Source organism: Mercurialis annua, linkage group LG4 (assembly GCF_937616625.2).
Source record: "Mercurialis annua linkage group LG4, ddMerAnnu1.2, whole genome shotgun sequence".
Lineage (NCBI taxonomy): Eukaryota > Viridiplantae > Streptophyta > Magnoliopsida > Malpighiales > Euphorbiaceae > Mercurialis > Mercurialis annua.
Window position 1 is genome coordinate 23994565 of NC_065573.1, and position 18233 is coordinate 24012797.

Here is an 18233-nt window from a genome sequence, read left to right on the forward strand (position 1 = left end):
TTTTTAAATCAATTTAATTGTATCAATTTTTCACTCAATACAATACCTATTTATTTTATTTGACTTTTATGATCAAATTTTAACTGAAAAATTATTGCACGCAACTGTTGCGCCATATCATTTGTACAACAAACCAATGGTGCGTTAATCATGTGGTATTAATAGTTAAAAGATTTTCTGTCGTAAATTATTGGCTTGTTTTAAATATGATATGGCATAACCAATGCATGAAATAAATACTCATTTTAACTTTAAAGTTGCTTCTTTTATGCTTCAACCACCAAAAGTTAGAGAATTTAAAATTAAATTTTGACATTGTCTTTAATCTTATTTAGATTAGAAGTTAAATTGTAGATTTGGAAAATTTAGATTTGCTTATTACTTTCTTTTTCTGCAAAAATCTATTTTTTTCATTTACAAAACTATTTTTTAATCTACCAAAAACGTAGTTTTATAAAAAAAAAGTATATTATCATAAAAACTAAATAACAAACATATTTTTGCGATTTGACAAAGACTTGTATCTTTATAAAAAGTTTTGAAAGAAAATATAATTAATATTTTAAATTTTTACAAATTTATCATTAATTTTTTTAATAATACTCTTATTAAATGCTATGACTAACTTATTTTTTTAAAATAATGACAATAAATAGTTAACTTTAAATAAAAAAATAGGCCTAATCACTCAAAACCCCCTCACCTCTAAACTTTTTTTCAATTCTACCCCGACGTTGAAAATTTGTCAATTTTACCCACTTTTGAATTTTCCGTTTTCAATTGTACCCCAATATTTTAATTTTTGTTAATTTTTTTACTTAAATGATTAAATCGTTCAATTAATTAAGTCTAAACATGAAATTAAATTCTTTTTTATTCAAAAAAGTACAAATAAGTCCTTTATTTTTAAAAACTAACTAAAAACCATAATCAAATTAACACTAATTTAAATTCTTAATTAATTTAACTAAATTTAAATAAATTTTAAAAATATACAATTAATATATGCGAGACATGTAGAATGTTTTAAACAAATTTCCAAACGCAAAAGACGTTAATTTAATTTTTCAGGGTACAATTGAAACACAAAAATGCAAAATAGGGTAAAATTGACAAATTTGCAACGTCAGGGTATGATTGAAAAGGGGCTAAAAGGTCGGGATTTTTTAAGACATTAGGCCTAAAAAAAATATAGATAGATTAATTTCAAAGATTGTGATTTACTAAAAATTGGCAAGTACTTGAAAAACAAAAATTGACAATTATACAGTAGCAGAACAGTTTTAATAACTAAAAATAGAAATAGGGCATCTAAAATGAATCATAAAAGTAACTTTGAAAATTGGACAGATGGAATATCATATGATGCAGGGGTAATTATATTATGAAAATCAAATCATCGCTTTTTAGAATAAAAACATATTAATTACAAATTGCTGTAATTTTCAGAAATCGGTAATTATACATTGACAATATAATAAAATCAATAATTATACATTGGGAATCTGGGATAACAGATCATAAATTCCCCTGTATTGATAGTAACTTATTTCTCGTGAAAATAATTTTTTAACAGAAAAAACAAATGAAAAACTCATGAAGTGCAATCTAAAGCTAGTTGTACCGACGATGGATCAAGTAGGGGATGAGTCTTTATTAGTAGTCAGTCTGCACTATAAGATCCTGAACGCCCAAATCATGGTATAAACCATGCACAAACTGTAATATGGGTCTATCATCCACCCCTTCCTTCACCTAAGTAACATCCAAATATACAAGCAAATATCTAATTTAGTAACTATAAACAGGTCTTTAACCGTGTAGATTGATAAATTGAAGTTGTATTGATATAATTGGTAAATAGCTAAATTGTTTTATATTTTATGTGAGCTTATTTGCATGGAAGAAATTTGATTTTATAGAGAATACATGCAAGATGATGCACGTATCAAGGATAGAAGAAAGACAAAAAATGAAAAGAAAAAATAGGATTTTTCATAAATAATCAAAAAAAATAGTAGTCCGACAAGTAAAGCAATTTTTCAGTCTATAGAAATGGCATATAAGCAGAATTTTTAATTATATGTACCTGAAGTGAAAGTGAGCCAACAACATGACCAGGCACCACTTCCCAAAAACGAGCTTGCGAAACTTCACTAACATCTTCTCGAGCTGTAACCTAACAAACGAAATTTGCAAAGAAAAATAAAATAGATGGCATGTAACTGCTCAACCAAAAGATGTTGCTTATACAACTAGATCTCACTCAGCATAGACATTCACGGCATATTTGCAGGGGAGTAAGCTGCGGATCATTTCAACTCAATATCAAGTCAAACTAGAAAGCAAGAGGATGAGTGGCTCTTTATGTAACTTTTATGAGTTAGCGAAATCCAACAGCAAAACTAGCGGGCAGCTTCTCAACAGGAAACTCGCACAATTAGAAAGCGGTAAATAATAAAGATGGTCTATAACACACTTGGCAACAGAATACCCTCTCATCGGAATGTAACCCTCAAACCAAACTAGAAATTTTTCTCCATTAACAAGCTATACATACCCTTTACTTTTCAATTTAAAGCCATTTACTGCTAAATCCTTTACTTTCATATGTTAAAGAAACACTACATAATCTTCTCCATGTAAAGTAAGCTACATTTTAATGCACCCTAGGAGCAGGCAAGTTGGTAGAAGCCGATTTAGGATCTCACCTGTCTCAAACATTTGCTCAGTGCTGAAGATGGTATGCTAGGCGGTGCCATTTGAAGCAAGATGCCAGCAGTAGCCTTAAAGAGCGGCATGACAAGCATAAAGACTGCAACTGAAACCAGCCCCAAACATAAAACTTCAGCATTGGTAACCCTGCAATCAAAGAAACAAATTATAAAAATAATTGACAACATGTAACGTCAGAGAAGGCCAAAGATACAACGAAATAAGTAGAAAAATCCAGCAATAGATAAATGAATATTACCCGAGGGACAAAAACCAGGATGCCAATATCAAACCTGCACTGAGAAACAACAAGAATAACAACCTTAACATGAATATAGAAAGAAGAAAGCGAGTACTAGGCAAAGAAACACAATTTTGCAAACTAAACATCTACATCAATAGACATAAAGAGAGAGCGGACCTGCGAATAGAATCAGCAAGAACATGCAAGCAAACTGAGTGGTAATTCATATCTTCTGCCTTTCTGTAGACTACAAAGAAGTATGTATATGAAGATCAGTTCTAAAAAAGGAAAACCATCAAAAGAACAAAAGTGGCAATCAATTTAATCCCAGGACCGCTACACATTAATTATGTTATTTTTCATGAGGGTAAATCTCAAATTCACAATGTTACAGATATTGCCACTCCTTATAAAAAAACAAATGACAAATCCCAATAAGCGATTTAATTTCTTGTCTAGAAAACTTAATATTTTACCATTTCTATTACTAAATCTTTACTACAGGAGATATTAATTAATAATTTGATACCTAAAACTGCAGTAGAAGACTTACCAAGATTAATGCGAGCATAGTTCCTGAAGAACCAAACACCAATAAGATTTACGAGTAAATTTGTCACTGCAGAAACAATCAAATAGTGCCTGCAAGAACATTTCATCAGCAAAACTACCAACAAATTATTCTAATATAAACAATACAAAAGCTCAGACCAATAATGTATCCAATACGTTACACGTGAAAAATAATTAATATCATCTCAATTAGGTATCTCAAAGCCCACATGGCCAACTTACTTGTGTTCAGACTCTTCTTGTATGAACGCATGAAGTGCCTCCACAGCAATAGAAAATGACATGAACAAAAGAAACAGCTGTCTACACAACCACCAGAAAGAAAATACATATGTTAGCACATAGAAAAGGGCAGAGACCATAATGGTAGCAACTTCAAAACACTTAAGATTGTCAGAGAAACTAACAAGCTTGCACTAAGGCATGATACTAAAATCTATTAATCACATGACGTAAATAAACCTACTTGGCAATATTGTGGCGCAGAAGTGTTTAGCTAAATTAAATTATGAACTCCAAAAATCAACCCTGAGCGAACATTCCCTAACTATCTGAGCCGATGCAAGTTTCACTAAGTCAACAATAAATCTAACTATGTGCTAAGATATTTGAAGTTCAATAATTTATTTCTCAATATATCTAAGTGATGATGATCTAAGGTAGCAGGTGTTTCCATCCAAATAACCACTTATTATGCAATTATCAATAGAAAACATTTTACTCCACCTGTTATAGTTGCAATAATAAATCTTAAACAACCACATTTCTAATAGCAGAGAAGAGAATATAACCATCAAGAAATTAAAAACGTAATTTAGTTCATGTCGACATTTACATAAACAGAACAGGAAATGATATAAACTTACAGCATTAGTAAAAGCAGCCAGAACTTCGAGCCTTTTATACCTGGTAAAACAAGACAGTATTTAACAATTTAAACACACATATAATGACAAGCTAAACTAAATGATCTATCATGGATATATAAACATGGTCAGCTGAAATACTGACCCGTAAGTATAGACACGATCAGGCTTGTTTCTAGAAGCAGCCATGGCAAATATAGAAAAGGTTAAAAGACCACAACCGAATGTCAAATGAAAAGCATCCGACACCAAACCTTTAAAACAAACACAATAAATAGCATCAGCAAGAGATAAACTATTCAAACTAACAAACAAAATAACACCAAAATCTATAAAACTCCAAAACCTTACCAACACGGCCAGTTAAGAGACCAATCCCCAATTCAGCAGTAGAACAAGCAACATTAAGCGAAATCAGAATAAAAAGGCGCTTCATCTGTTTATTTCCAGTTCTTAAAACCCTAAATACCAAAACCACTGGATACAAAAACGATGAGGAAGCGGTTTTCTCCTCGACGACGTCGTTTTGCTCGAATTCATCGTAATTGTTAATAGAATTGTAAAGCTCCGGCGGCACATCAATGCTTGAAACGGTGCGTGAAAGCAGCGAAGGATTGGTAAATGAAACAGGAGTATGTGGCTGCTGCTCTGATTGGTGAAATGAAGATTGCCGAAAATAAGCGTACCTGCGATCGCTTGTACCGAATCCGAAATCCCCTGTCCATTGGTGTAGTTGGCGTTGTTGTGAGTCAGTGTCTTGTGTTTGGTAGTTAAAGGAATTGGATTTCTCCATTTAAAATGAAGCAGTTAACTTTAAAAACCCTAATTTGGAGAGATTTGAAATGAAGACGAGAGATTTAGAACTGAAGAAAAAATGTAGAGAGAGAAATGAGTGAGTGCAAAATGGGTGTACAAGTCAAAGTCAGTTCAAAGCTGTGAGTTCAAACCAGCTTACTTCATTATTTACTCAATTTAGTACGTAACATAATTTTCATTTTCATGCTTTAATTTTTGTTTTTCTATGTTAATTTTTTTTATTATTATTGTTATTCCATAGTTTGAACTTTTTTACTTTAAATTTTTCATTCTTATACATTTATTAATATTTAAATTAATAATTTTATTTTTTATTTTTTAACTCAGAGGAGTGCGTCCTCGTTATTAAAAAAAAACAAGCTATATATTTCCTTAAAGTTTGGCTATAGAATCAAGTAAATCCTCTCCAAAAAAATTCTAATATGCCGTTAAAGTGGCCAAATTAGGGACATGGTTGTTCAATTTTTAAAACGTTAAGGACATATTTGAACCTTTTCGGATGTTGAAAGCCTACTTGATCGTCGAGACAAACCTTAAGGGCATGAATAACTCTTTTTTCTAAAAAAAATGATATTCGAAGGTGTAAAAAGAGCTACTTGAGAAACGAAAAAAACCATCAAAAATCAAAAACATTAATTACAAACTTGGGGACTAAAGTAAAAATATGAAATTTCAAGAGGCTTTTTAACAAAAAAGTTCAAGGGTTTAATTAGCTATTTTTTCAAACTAATTTTAGTTAGTTGATTAGAGCCATTTCTTAAACTAAAATGTCAAACAACATATATAAACATAAGCAAATCTAGATTGTATATCCCCTCAAGCAAACAAAACAAATCACAAATTACAACCTAGCAAATCAAATTTCATCAAAATGAGATATTAACATAAGTTTTGCCAAAAAAAGATATTAACATAAGGATTCAAAACACAAAACCATGAAAACTAGCAATTGTAATTCAATGGTGACAGAATTTCGTTTCAATGCACAGGATGAACTTACACTAACTGTACAGTTTGGCTGGAGTATAAAACTAAAAAAGTCCGCCCATTACAAATGAATCAGCTTTCAGGGAATGATAATTTCCCGTAGTTCTGTCATTTATACAATACATTTGCTCCCTCGCTCATTGATATACCCTCAGAACATCAATGGTTGCTTCATCGATCGCCACCTCCCGAGTGGGATGAAAAATGAAAGAATTAAGATCATGCTTTCTCTGTCAATTAGTTCACAAGAAAAGGCCTAATAGATCGCCATTTTCAGCAGTCAGTCAGCACTGATGATGATAATCAAGAGTAAAGGAGCAGATATCAGAAGGGCTGGTGCCGGGCCTGTCAAGAAAAATACTAAGAAAGATACCAGAAAGATAGACTTGAATAATAAAGTAAACGGCAGATTTTTCGCATTCGACCTTGCGAAAGTTGTGTCCAACTAGAATGAACATTGAAAACGAAAAATGGCAAAATGATATTTTTTACGCAGATTATGAATATAGAGTTTCTGAGTTTGGAAGCAATTTCAGAAACGCAAACGAAAAAATTGTAGGACTCTAAAGGTTTCCCCTGCAACATAGCCTATGCGTTTATCTGAATTAAGTACTGTATATTTGCTCAACTGACTAAACTGCTTTGAGACAGGAGGTAAATAAGTTTATAAAGGAAGTCTAAAAATTCATATTAAAGTACCTTTTGTTAATGATGCCATAGTGAAACTTTAGGCTTCCAGCTTTAACATCTTCAGCATACTGCAAACACAAGATGAGAGACTGTTGAGTAATGCATAAAGAGATCACAAATTACAGCCTAAAATAAACTCTTACCAATTTCAAGGTAACCAACATGGATGAAAAGGCCAGAGAATCGTAAGGTATTTCATCAATTGAAAACAGCCGGCACTCCAATGACTCTGGACCTGGTGAAAAGTGGGGCTTCTTTAGCTTCGCCAAGAAAATTATGTACGTCTGTTCAAAATAAGGCAAAAAAAATTAAAAAACTGTAAAGCACTGAGCAGATCTACATAAAATCAGTAAAGGCACATAAGAGACGTCTCTTCCTTACTTGGCCGATAAGAGGGATGTCCAAATGAGCAAAAGGTGATAGCACGTCAACTTCCGCACCCGCTTCCTCCCAGGTTTCTCTCATTGCCCCTTCAGCAGTTGACTCGCCCATCTCCAAGTAACCAGCAGGAAGGGTCCTATACCAGCACCATCCAAACATCTAGGTTATCAGTGGTGGAGCTAGATCCACAGAACTAGCTATTGCCAAGCAATAAATCACAAGCACCTTTGCAGGTAGACAAATGATCCGTCCTAAAAGATAACATGCACTAATCCATTTGAAATAAACATTCCAATCTTAAATACATACCAAAGGCCATATGATGGTTGGATATTTCTCTTGCATAGTAGCAACTTGTTATCATGCTCAATCAGGCATCCAACAACCTACATGCAACATCAGACAACGGCATGAGCATCACATTTAAAAGTAAGTAATTAATCCTTAATGTGTGGCATCAAACATCATAAATACAAAGTCAAGAAGATATATTATCCCACAAAACTTACATACAAATAAAACATTATGAACAACATAGGTTTCGGAATTGTTCTAGAATAAAATGATTACTAAATGTAGTGATGGGCAACATAAATCTTTCTCCAGCCTATTCCTTAAATAAATCACTAAAATCTAAACCTTGCCTCTCTCTCTTTCTCTCTATCTCCAACATCAAAGGGAATTAAACCTTTTATTTTGTTCAAACAAGCATAACTTTTTCAAATTCCATTCCCAATTTCAGCATTTCAGTTCATGACCATCTATGTAGTAGAGTCATTCTTCTTTGAGAGACATTAATTCAGAAATCGAATTATTCAAGACCGTACAATCTATTGTATTTCATTCTCAACTGTCAAAGTATCGAGTGACGTTGTGGTGCCAGTACTTTAAATAACCAACTCAAGGTCGACACTTTTTCTGTGGTTATTCCATGGAAAAGTATTACCATATTGATTCTTGACAATTCCAGCATGAGAATCATAAATTCATAATATTAGAAATCCTTTTATCGATAAAGTTGTGTTGTCATATTAACTCTTATTTTGTTAAGCTATGTTTCTCCGATAAATTGCAACAGCTTAAAGTTAACCACACAAATTGTAATGAAATAAATATCAGTCACTGAGATCTAGCACCAAAAAATAATCCATCCCTTTCAGCATAATTGAGCATCAAAATAATCAAGCTCAACTGACTAATTCAATCAAACCTTGCAGTCCTACTATACTAAAAGACTATGCAATCTTCAATGGTAAAGGACTGTAGGCATGGTCATCAATGCAGCTGATATGAGAAAATAAGAAAGGTCAAATTTTTCCGGGTAATGTCCGAACTACAAATTTGTTGCTCATTGCAATCCATAAAGATAACAGGTTGTTAATTCAAGGCTTAATTACTTAAAAACCACCCAACTTGAAATTTTTTTTCGTTTATACCCTGACCTAGGAAAAAATTCATTTATACCCTGACGTATGTATTTATGTTTCATCTCTACCCAGAGGAACTAAATTAACCTCTTTTCATCAAGAAAAAAGTTTAAAATAGTTCTTCATTTTTAACCTAAACTAATTAGAGATTAATTAGAAATGGATTTTTCTCTAAATGAAGGACTATTTTAAACTTTTTTTTAAATAAAAAGAGGTTAATTTAGTGCCTCGGGGTAGAGGTGAAACATAAACACATACGTCAGGATATAAATGAACTTTTTCCTAGGTCAGGGTATAAACGAAAAAAAAGTTCAAGGTGGGTGGTTTTTAAGTAATTAAGCCTTAATTCAAAAATGCCAGCACGGCAACACTTCAGAAACCCAATGTATAATGACAGCCAAAAGCCTTTTGATTTCTTTAACGAAAATCAAAAGATCACAACTCACTCCTCCCAGGAATTAACAAGAGTCTCATAGTACTCCGTTTACAATAGGAGATATTTATTCCAGGATTTTACTTATCTGAGAAAATTTAGAACGCACATTATAATAAAATTAAGTTGGTCATCTACCATTCCCAGACCCATCGTCATGCATCGACATTATATAACTGTGACAGGTAAATTGCAGGTGAAACTCTATCATACCTCCCCCTGACATCATAAGTCATGCATCAACATTATATAATTGTGACATTATGTTTTAGACTTTCATTTGTGCGTAATTCATTAATGCTTCAGCTACATGCTTATAATAATCATTTTCAATCTCATTGCAAAAATAAGCAATATAATTCACTAATATTTCCTACATTCTGCATATTCTCTCTCTATCCTACATGAACTTTGTCCTTTTGTACAATGTCCAAAATCACATTCGGTCGTTGTGATGTATAAGAGGGCATAAAACCAATATTTCATAAACGTTATATGCAATGACTAGATCTAGTAGTTCATTCGGTTAAAAATGTCAAGATCAGTGTTGTTAAAGGCGCAAGGCGCTCTCAAGGCGAGATAGCCATATATCGCCCGAGGCGAGAAGCGCTAAAAAAGCGCTCGCCTTATCGAAGTAAGGCGCCAATACCTAAAAATATTAAATATATATATTTATATATATATTTAATAAAAAATCATAAGTCATAAATATAAAACTCTTAAATTTCTAAATTTAAACCATAATCATAAAGCTAATAGATCTATAATACTAGTCCTAACCCTAAATACTTATCATCCAATACCACAATCAAAACGAGTTTCAACTTTCAACAAAAGACGATCTTACAACTAATCAGAATAAGGAATTAAAGTCAATCACTAAAATATCCATCAACATTTTCATCAAATTCAGCTCCACCACCACTCTCATATCCTTCAATTTCATCCACATCTGAATCAATTTCATTGTTGATCATATGGATTTCCATCCTGGATCTTATGGATTTCCATCATTTGCAAGTAGTTGTATTTCCATCCTGGATCCTTCTTCTTTTCAGTGGGTGTTGAACCATCAGTGCATGGTTGAGGTTCGCTATCCATAGCGTGAGAAAAAAGAATAAAAGGCTCTGCTCTTTTTTTTCTACTGAACGTATATTTTAATTTGAAGTTATTGTGTTTTACTTAAACCTAAACACTTAAATAGAGACTTGAATAGACTTTTAGACTTCCTAAAAGACTTTTAAATTTCCTAAGTTAAATCCATTTAAAGCATTAATTAAGGCATTAATTAAGGCTATCAAATAGGAATGTCTAGATTAGAGTAAAAGTCACCTAAAAAACGTAAAAAAACAAAAATTCAATAAAGCGTGCTTTTTCCATCTTCCAAGGCGAGCCAAGGCGAGCGCTTAAGCAAATAAAGCGCTCGCCTTACTGAAGGCGCCTCGACTGGAAGGTCTGGAGGCGCCATCAGTCTGTGGCGCCTCGCCTGAGCGCTTTAGGCGCTCAGGCGAGCGCTTTTAATAACACTGGTCAAGATGCTTGAATCAAATTCAAAGGTTGAGCAAAAAAGATGCCCTAAAAAAGTATACCCAGATGTGCAATCGCACAAGACAGCAGAAAGTTCAAACACAATGTTGGCAACAGATATGCATCATTGTGACATACCATTTTAGGATTTTGGTAGGCAACTTTCCCACAAAGTGTGCAAATAGCTCTCAACTTTTCGTCTCCTTCAGGTATCTCATGCTTCATTGCACCACCACACCATTGACAAAAACTAATACTCCGAACATGCTGAACAAAATTAAAAAAACAAAAATAAAGACTTCTCCATAATAAACATACATTTCTGTTAATTCCAGGCAACAAACTTAATCAAATTAAACCAAATTCTAACTTGAATAAATATTACAACTAAGTGTTTACTTTTGAATCAATACAGGCTTAATTAGGTCAGAAGATCAAACCTTTACCTACTATGCTTACTTTCTTGTTCTTCAATACTAGCAGTCAATAAAAGATGCAACATTTAATATTATTATGTCATAAGTTGCTCAAAACCTAGCTACAAGAAATACATTTCTTCAACAATCGAATAATCTGCCAGGTCGTGGGCTCTATTATTCTTGTGGGAGCTCCCCTCCCCAATTATTAAAAACAAAAAAAAATCTTGATACCACCCAATACCCATTTCGCCAAAAACAAATATTCAATTCTTCACTACAAAATAACAAACACATTATATGAATCAAGAGCCCATACTTACAGCTGATTTAACAGCAGCAGTTGAGGAAGAAGAAGGAGAAGGAAGATCCATCTTGGACTCGCAGCGAGTCGATTGAGCACGAATTGACGTCACAGAAGTAGACGATTTAGGAAGGAATAAAGGGGAGAAGAAGACATGATTAGGTTTAGTTATTGTAATTGGGGAAGTGGGTCCTTTTGTATAGGATAATGTGTTAGTGGAGATTAAACTGTTAGTGACATATTGAGGTTTCTTCCATCGATGACCCACCAAACCTCCCGATGTTGATGACGATGTCGATGATAAACCCAGATTTTGTATTGCTTTTAGCATTGAATGAACCAATTTTCTTGGATTTTTGAGGAATGGACAATTTTTAATCCAATTTCAAGATTTAATGCTCAGAAGACCAGTTTATAAATTTTATAAACGACATGCCGTTAAAGTCAAAAACTGTGGACGAGTTGTCGTTCCACGGTCTGTTGGTGTAGCGGCGGCGGTAAATTGCTGGCGGGCAGTGACTAAGGGAACGGTTGCAGTTATTTAAAATATTTAAAGGCGAAAGTCATAAAGGATTCCTTTAGCTTTTACTTTTCTTGATTGGGTCCTCCGACTTTTACTTCTCATGTAATCGGATCCTCCAGCTTTAAATTTTAAATTTTATAATTTGTGAATTCATGACTACTAGAAATTAGGAACTTGTAGTGCAGATAGAACAAAATGTGTAACTCCATTAAAATGAAATTTAAACTTTTTAAAGTATCTAAATAGTTTATTTTTGTCTTTTTAGATGGAAAACATGTATTTTCAATTTCACTAGCTATTAATTTTGAACAATGTTGGAGATGACTGGTCATTGTGGTCAAAAATTAAACTTTAATTTATTTTGTTTCCAAAGTTACAAAAAAATCTATATTTTTGTTATTATGTCCTCTTAAATTTAAAATAAGTGTTCAAAATAAAATTCTAGTCTTTTGTTATACTTATACCACAGACCCCTTTATTGGCATGGCAACATCAAATTCCAATATCCATACAAGAAAAGTCTAACATATACAAGTTATATTACACTTTAAAATAGAATTTAACTACAAAAATAATTTAAAATATATGTGAAATAAATAAAAAGGAACAAACAACCACTTCAAAATAAATCACATGTCCTTATGCATGCAGCAATTATAGGATATAAGCAGTACATTACAGCTAATGATTAAAATTTTAAATATAATTTTAAACAATGGATACTTGATAAGTAATAATTCTAATTAATCAAGTGTAAAATATTCAGAATATGTGTCGAATAGATGGTACATATTACCAAGTGTTAGGTAATATTTGATAAAGCTGAAGATTTAAACATTGTAATTTCATATTTTTAACTACTAAAAAATGGAACATGTAAATGTACAAGGGTACCAGCAAATCACTGCTATGTTCTAAATCTATCTTGAATTTCACAAAATTAGAAATCTTATTCAGTACAATCAGCCTCAAGGCATGCTATTACTATCATTTTCTGTTGGTTATTCCAATCCTAAACCTGTTGCTAATTCCACCTCTCATGTCTTGAAACTTCTCGGATACTAAATAAACTTCAATGAGAGTGCGCTAAATCTACAACAAAACGTAAGTGACTGGCTATGTAACACGGAAACATTTTATAAGAATCGGTTATAAATAGAGTTTCCTGGTTTTAGAAGCGTTTCCGGAAACAGATTTGAAACACCAAAACTTAGACTTGCAAAAAGTTTGTTTCCATGCAACATAGGTTACTTGAGGTCGAGTTTAGAGAGATATACTTTTGGTGGTCTTTAAGCAGGAGACAGCTTATCGCACAAAGACTGATATGCTGCACTACAATGCTTGAACTTTTCCTCTGCAATAGCCTGTTCAAGAACATACGTTAGCTGTAACGGCGGTCATCACACAAGAAATCACAGACTTAACCTAAATGTACTTTAAAATTTACTTCACATAAGGTGTATTTTTTTTTTTCATAATATAATTTCACTGGCATCTTAATCCAATTAAGGACAATCATTTCTGAATATAGTTACTGCTGACCAAACTTAGTAAATGACTGACAAAATTAGTACCTTCGAAGAACCCTGGTGACGATCTGGATGCCATTTCAAAGCACACATCCGATATCTGAAGGAGGAAATCACAAAGAAAATAAAAATGTCTCCTAGTTGCCAGCTATTCTGCACCCTAACATATTAACAATACGAGATGGGCAACGAAAAAATAAAACTATATTCACTCACGCATTTTTTACGTCTTCAATCTTAAGAGGACCAGAAGCACTCATCCCTAGGGCGAGCCTATCTGACGCCGACTCTGGCCCCATATTATCAGAGTCCGATGAGGAATCATAATCATCATCAAACCGGTATCTTCCGTTCCTCGCATAGTAATTAGAGTAGTTAGATGATCTCCTCCATTGAGGGTTCTCTTCATTTATAAAAGACCAATAGAAGTATCGATTTCCACCAAATGCAGATCGGAAGATGGTCTCGATGTCAACCTCATCCTCACAAAATTGGAAATCTTCTGAACAAAGGTCGAAAACTGCATAAGTTTCTAATAGAACTCCAGAAAGTGAAAAGGATTAATCCAAAGTTCCAAACTAAAACATGCAATTTAAGCATCTTTTCACTCTAAAATATTCAATAATAGAACTCTCATCCTGCTCAAGCTTAAGTATGCAATAACATAACAGATTAGCAAAACATGCTGTGGTGGTCGAATTGGAAATTGCAAGCAAAACAGCAACTATGTTTAGCAGCAATGCAGATAAAGTTGCTACTGGACAATGTTTTTCCTGAAATTATTTTAAGTGTTTTGTACTTTAAAAGGATTGGGAGATCTATCAGAAAGAAAACATTTTTTCAATCCAAAAGGGATAGCAGACTGTCTGTCTCTCTGGTCACTGTGAAATTTAATAATGGATTTACATTGGACATGTCCATCATAGTCTCTCAAGGGGACAGATATGATTTATTAAGTGACATGAAAACAAATTTTCCTCACTTCTACTCGGACGCCTAGCTCCCTGATTGCCTTTCCCGTTTTGTCTGAATCCTCCAGGATATTGCTTTCTAAACCATGAGTTGCCTCTGCTTGACGATTGATTATCTTCATCAAAATCATTCCCCGAGTTCTGCGACGTTAGGAAACAATGATTTTGAGAACACAAGTAACTCCCCAATGACCAAATATTACAAAGACAGGAACATAAAAATTAGCCAAAACCATAAATCCTAATACAAAGATAATTTAACAAACAATATGGCAAGTTGATCATCATGTAACAATGTAACACAGTGGCCCCAAATGAAGAAACAATCTCCTTGATTGACTGTTAACTTAAGTGAATAAAATGAAACTAAGAGTTCAATGAGTAAGGTTAACAGTTCTTATAAATTAGGCTCTGCACACCAATATTTTCTGCTTAAGACAAAGTCCAGGAACCAGTATTTATGGTTTTAATGCTGTTGTTTTTTGTTTTAAGGTATTTGGTCCCAGCAAAGAATAATTAACCAGCCTGTATCTAGTTCAACAAGCTGCAAAAATCACAACAGACGGTTATCTACCACTCTACGCTTGAAGTATTTTCTAACACTAAAAGATTTCTGCAAAGTTTGAACTTGTCAAGTAAAAATGTAGAGTGATAAACTACAAAATTATTTACATTACGAAACTAAAATGCTCAAAATTGTGTTTTAAGTTTTAAAATAATTGGAACTACAATTTTCTTTACATACATAGGGGGGAGGGAAAAGCATGGGCTAAATAAATTAAATATAACTATTTCACAGTTATACAAACGTATAAAGAAAAATTAAGGAAAATATTGAAATTTAACTAAACACCAGTAATTCAACAAATCTAGCAACATTATGAATGCAGACCTTGAATAAGTAGTCTACATAAGCGCCGACATTGTTAAATACTGAATGCTTTCCGTTCAGCTTCCTTGACCGCCGGGCATAACCATGAGATCTCTACAATCAAACCATTTTACTCAGCAAGAGAATATAGGCCATTTGAAACACACAATAAGGAGTATATAAGTGCTTACACAAGAAATATAATGACAAAAGAAATCTAGATACACTTTTTAAAGAGAACTTATGGGCCGATTAATCCATGAGATTGCAATAAAGGAAAAACTAAAACAATATATGGATGCTGAAAAAGAACATTTAAGGATGTGTGAATAAAAAACTAGAAGAAAAAGGAAAAACAAAAATTTGAAGAGGAAGAGAAACCTTTGAGTGATCAAGGAAGCATACAAACTTCCGATTTATATAGCATAATATTGGACAATTAGAATAGTACTGCAATATTTAAGCTGCTTAAGACATCAAAGATTGTCTTTTAAGATTGGATTATGGATGACACTTTATATATAGCAACAGGAGAAAGACATTTTCCGGACCCATGAACCTCCACAACTTCCGTATGTTGCAACAAGATTATGAAAATTTAATCAATTCTTTTGCTACCACAAACATAAATTTAAGGAAATACAATCTAATATAAACCCAACCCAAGTCTAACTATTATACCAATTACCAAGCAACTGCTCCGCCATATCCAACTTGACAGCAACTTGTAAATAAATTATGCACCATCTTAACTATAGCATCCTAAACAAGGAGATGAGGAAATAAATACACAAAACATACACATAAATTTGTTAGCCATGTCCCTGTAGGATTTAAATAAACACTAACCATTTATTCTCTTACCTAACCAACAAAGTTCTCACATTTCTGGTCAAATTCTAAAGCATTGCTCCAAAAACAGAATACAGATACATCAAACTTCTAAAAAACTAGCATTACAGTGTCAAATGAGTAACATTCACATCCTCCACCAAACCTACCCGTGCATCTTCTACGCAAAGCCAAACCATATATAAATAAACCTAAGCCACACAGTAAAATCAAAATTCAAGACTGGTACACAATATTAAATTCAACAAGTACAGAGAGAAGGAAAGAAACTAACAGAATCCCAAAAACTGCGTCTTTTGCGTTCAAGAACAGGACTGGAATGAAACAGAGCCGCCGGTTGCCGGAAACAATTGGGTTGAGGTATAAAAGTGGCTGCTTTCGAGCTTCTGTTCATCATTTTAACGCCAATTCAAATCCAAAGATCACTTCAAGTTTCCATCTTGCGGGAAGACGATTCCTTCCATGAACTCGCTTTTTTTTTGTGTTTTTAATTTTTTTAATGATGGTAATAAAGTTAAAATCAAAATATTGACTCCCGGTAAATAGTAGTAGTTTTTTTACCGTTAGTATTTCTAGACTAAAATGAGTAAATGCCACATTGACCTCTAATCTTTCTTTTTTCTATTTTTTGTCCTCTTTTTGGAAACAGTTTCAGATAAACCCTTATATTTCTTACTAATTATGTCACAATGCTAATTCATGGGCCATGGCCATAGTATTTGTTGTTGGGCTAGGCGTTGGAGACTGAAAATGGACTCCAGCCCCTCAGTAATATCATCTGTTCTTTTGAAAAGAAAAAAACTACTCCCTCCGTCCCGTTTAAAAAGTCTCATATTCTATTTTGGGATGTCCCATTTAAAAAGTCTCATTACTATTTTTAGAATATTTTTCCATTGAATACCCCATTTTACCCGAGTGTTTATCCCATGCAACCGTTGCGCCACGTCATTTTTACATCAAGCCAATGAGCATTTGCGATAGGGAATCTTTTAATTATTACTTATTTTTTTTATCATTCAATTTTCCACATGGCTAACGCATAATTGGTTTGTTGCACGAATGACATGGCGCAACGGGTGTGTGCAATAATTTTTCATTTTACCCTTATTTTAGTTATCTTAAAAGAATTTTATGGAAAATTTCACTATCATTAATAGGGGCAAAACATGAAAAAACATAAAAAGACAAGAATAATTAATGTTTTCTTAATCTGTGTGTAAAGTCAAATGGGACTTCTAAAGTGGGACGGGGGGAGTATTTAGTATTTAATTTATAAAGCATTCTTATGAATTTTTCATTTTAAGAATATTTCTATTTTTTTTTAATTTTTGACATTTTTATTGATTTGAGCTATAAGATTAAATGTTAGAGGAGAAATTTATGATGTGGCTTTGTAGTTTTGTAAAAAATTTAGATATTAAATGTAAATTTTTCGGTTAGTATTCTTTTTAATATTTTCTTTTTTTTGGAGTTTTTTTTATAATTCTCTTAATTAAAAGTATTTTAAATAAAACAAACAAACAAAAGAAATCCACAAAAATTAGAGTGTAAATGAACTTTGAAAACACAAAACGACTAAATTTGTCGCAAATAAGTCAGCACGTCATGCGGTTTTCATGGATAGTTATGGATGTCACGTCACTGTATATTTAGACAAGTACCATATCTACCGTTAGATCCTTGACTACGTCACTTGGTCAACGACGACATTGCTATTATTGGCGAAAATGAAGGTATAACAGTCAATTAATAATAGTATTGGGAGCACTTGAACAAACACTTTCAAATGAGTTGGAAATACAATGCTGAGTTGGCAACTGGGCTCCAAAATTTTCTTTTAATCCAACCAACAATGAAAAAGAAAAAAGTGCTTAGCAAAATATTATAACTTTTTAGCTTTTTAGTGGGGATTATTTGTTGGACTAATTTACCCTTCTTTCTCTAACTTTTGCTGGAGATTCCATTATGCCCTTCTCTATGTAAATTGAATAAGAATTTTTTTTTGATGAAAATGGAATAAGAATAATTAGTTTGGGTACTAATTGAATTTTTCTTTTTACTTTTGTGGGAAAGTAACATTTAGCTGAAATTAATGTAAGTTTATTCTT

The 18233-nt window shown here is 32.8% G+C and overlaps 3 protein-coding genes across 6 annotated transcripts; all 3 read right to left on the reverse strand.

The window, feature by feature from the left end:
* Positions 1-1442: 1442 nt before the first annotated feature.
* Positions 1443-5341, reverse strand: LOC126679403 (metal tolerance protein C2). Its single transcript, XM_050374421.2, has 10 exons — positions 4750-5341; positions 4544-4652; positions 4399-4438; positions 3755-3831; positions 3513-3601; positions 3137-3206; positions 2975-3013; positions 2712-2862; positions 2090-2179; positions 1443-1755 (listed from the first exon to the last, which is right to left on the reverse strand). The coding sequence occupies exons 1-10, from the start codon at positions 5189-5191 to the stop codon at positions 1657-1659; spliced, it is 1206 nt and encodes a 401-aa protein (XP_050230378.1). The 5' UTR covers positions 5192-5341; the 3' UTR covers positions 1443-1656.
* A 758-nt stretch (positions 5342-6099) lies between these two features.
* Positions 6100-11772, reverse strand: LOC126678919 (nudix hydrolase 23, chloroplastic). Its single transcript, XM_050373833.2, has 7 exons — positions 11399-11772; positions 10798-10926; positions 7582-7658; positions 7273-7408; positions 7035-7175; positions 6901-6959; positions 6100-6546 (listed from the first exon to the last, which is right to left on the reverse strand). Exons 1-7 carry the CDS (start codon positions 11708-11710, stop codon positions 6486-6488), a joined length of 915 nt encoding a protein of 304 aa, XP_050229790.1. The 5' UTR covers positions 11711-11772; the 3' UTR covers positions 6100-6485.
* A 1040-nt stretch (positions 11773-12812) lies between these two features.
* On the reverse strand, positions 12813-16622 carry LOC126679606 (uncharacterized). 4 transcript variants are annotated; one of them, XM_050374676.2, is made up of 7 exons: positions 16400-16622; positions 16275-16316; positions 15295-15387; positions 14414-14543; positions 13648-13930; positions 13477-13531; positions 12813-13266 (listed from the first exon to the last, which is right to left on the reverse strand). In XM_050374676.2, exons 1-7 carry the CDS (start codon positions 16520-16522, stop codon positions 13192-13194), a joined length of 801 nt encoding a protein of 266 aa, XP_050230633.1. In that variant the 5' UTR covers positions 16523-16622; the 3' UTR covers positions 12813-13191. The 4 variants fall into 4 exon arrangements, with proteins under 4 accessions (XP_050230633.1, XP_050230632.1, XP_050230635.1 ...); XM_050374675.2 differs by having other exon boundaries at positions 13648-13933; positions 16400-16621; XM_050374678.2 differs by lacking the exon at positions 16275-16316 and having other exon boundaries at positions 16400-16621.
* Between the last annotated feature and the right edge of the window lie 1611 nt (positions 16623-18233).

Bases quoted from the DNA above. Each gene is read 5' to 3' on its own strand.
- LOC126679403 (XM_050374421.2), bottom strand. From the start codon at position 5,191: ATGGAGAAATCCAATTCCTTTAACTACCAAACACAAGACACTGACTCA. The intron at 4,653-4,749 runs GTAAGGTTTTGG...TTTGTTTTAAAG, and splicing joins TCTCTTAACTGGCCGTGTTG to GTTTGGTGTCGGATGCTTTT. The intron at 3,832-4,398 runs GTAAGTTTATAT...TTGTGTAGACAG, and splicing joins TGGCTGCTTTTACTAATGCT to CTGTTTCTTTTGTTCATGTC.
- LOC126678919 (XM_050373833.2), bottom strand. From the start codon at position 11,710: ATGCTAAAAGCAATACAAAATCTGGGTTTATCATCGACATCGTCATCA. The intron at 10,927-11,398 runs GTAAGTATGGGC...AATTTTGTTCAG, and splicing joins CTGCTGCTGTTAAATCAGCT to CATGTTCGGAGTATTAGTTT. The intron at 7,176-7,272 runs GTAAGGAAGAGA...TATTTTGAACAG, and splicing joins ACATCCCTCTTATCGGCCAA to ACGTACATAATTTTCTTGGC.
- LOC126679606 (XM_050374675.2), bottom strand. From the start codon at position 16,522: ATGATGAACAGAAGCTCGAAAGCAGCCACTTTTATACCTCAACCCAAT. The intron at 13,532-13,647 runs GTGAGTGAATAT...TTCCTCCTTCAG, and splicing joins ATTGAAGACGTAAAAAATGC to ATATCGGATGTGTGCTTTGA. The intron at 13,267-13,476 runs GTACTAATTTTG...GTTCTTGAACAG, and splicing joins GTCACCAGGGTTCTTCGAAG to GCTATTGCAGAGGAAAAGTT.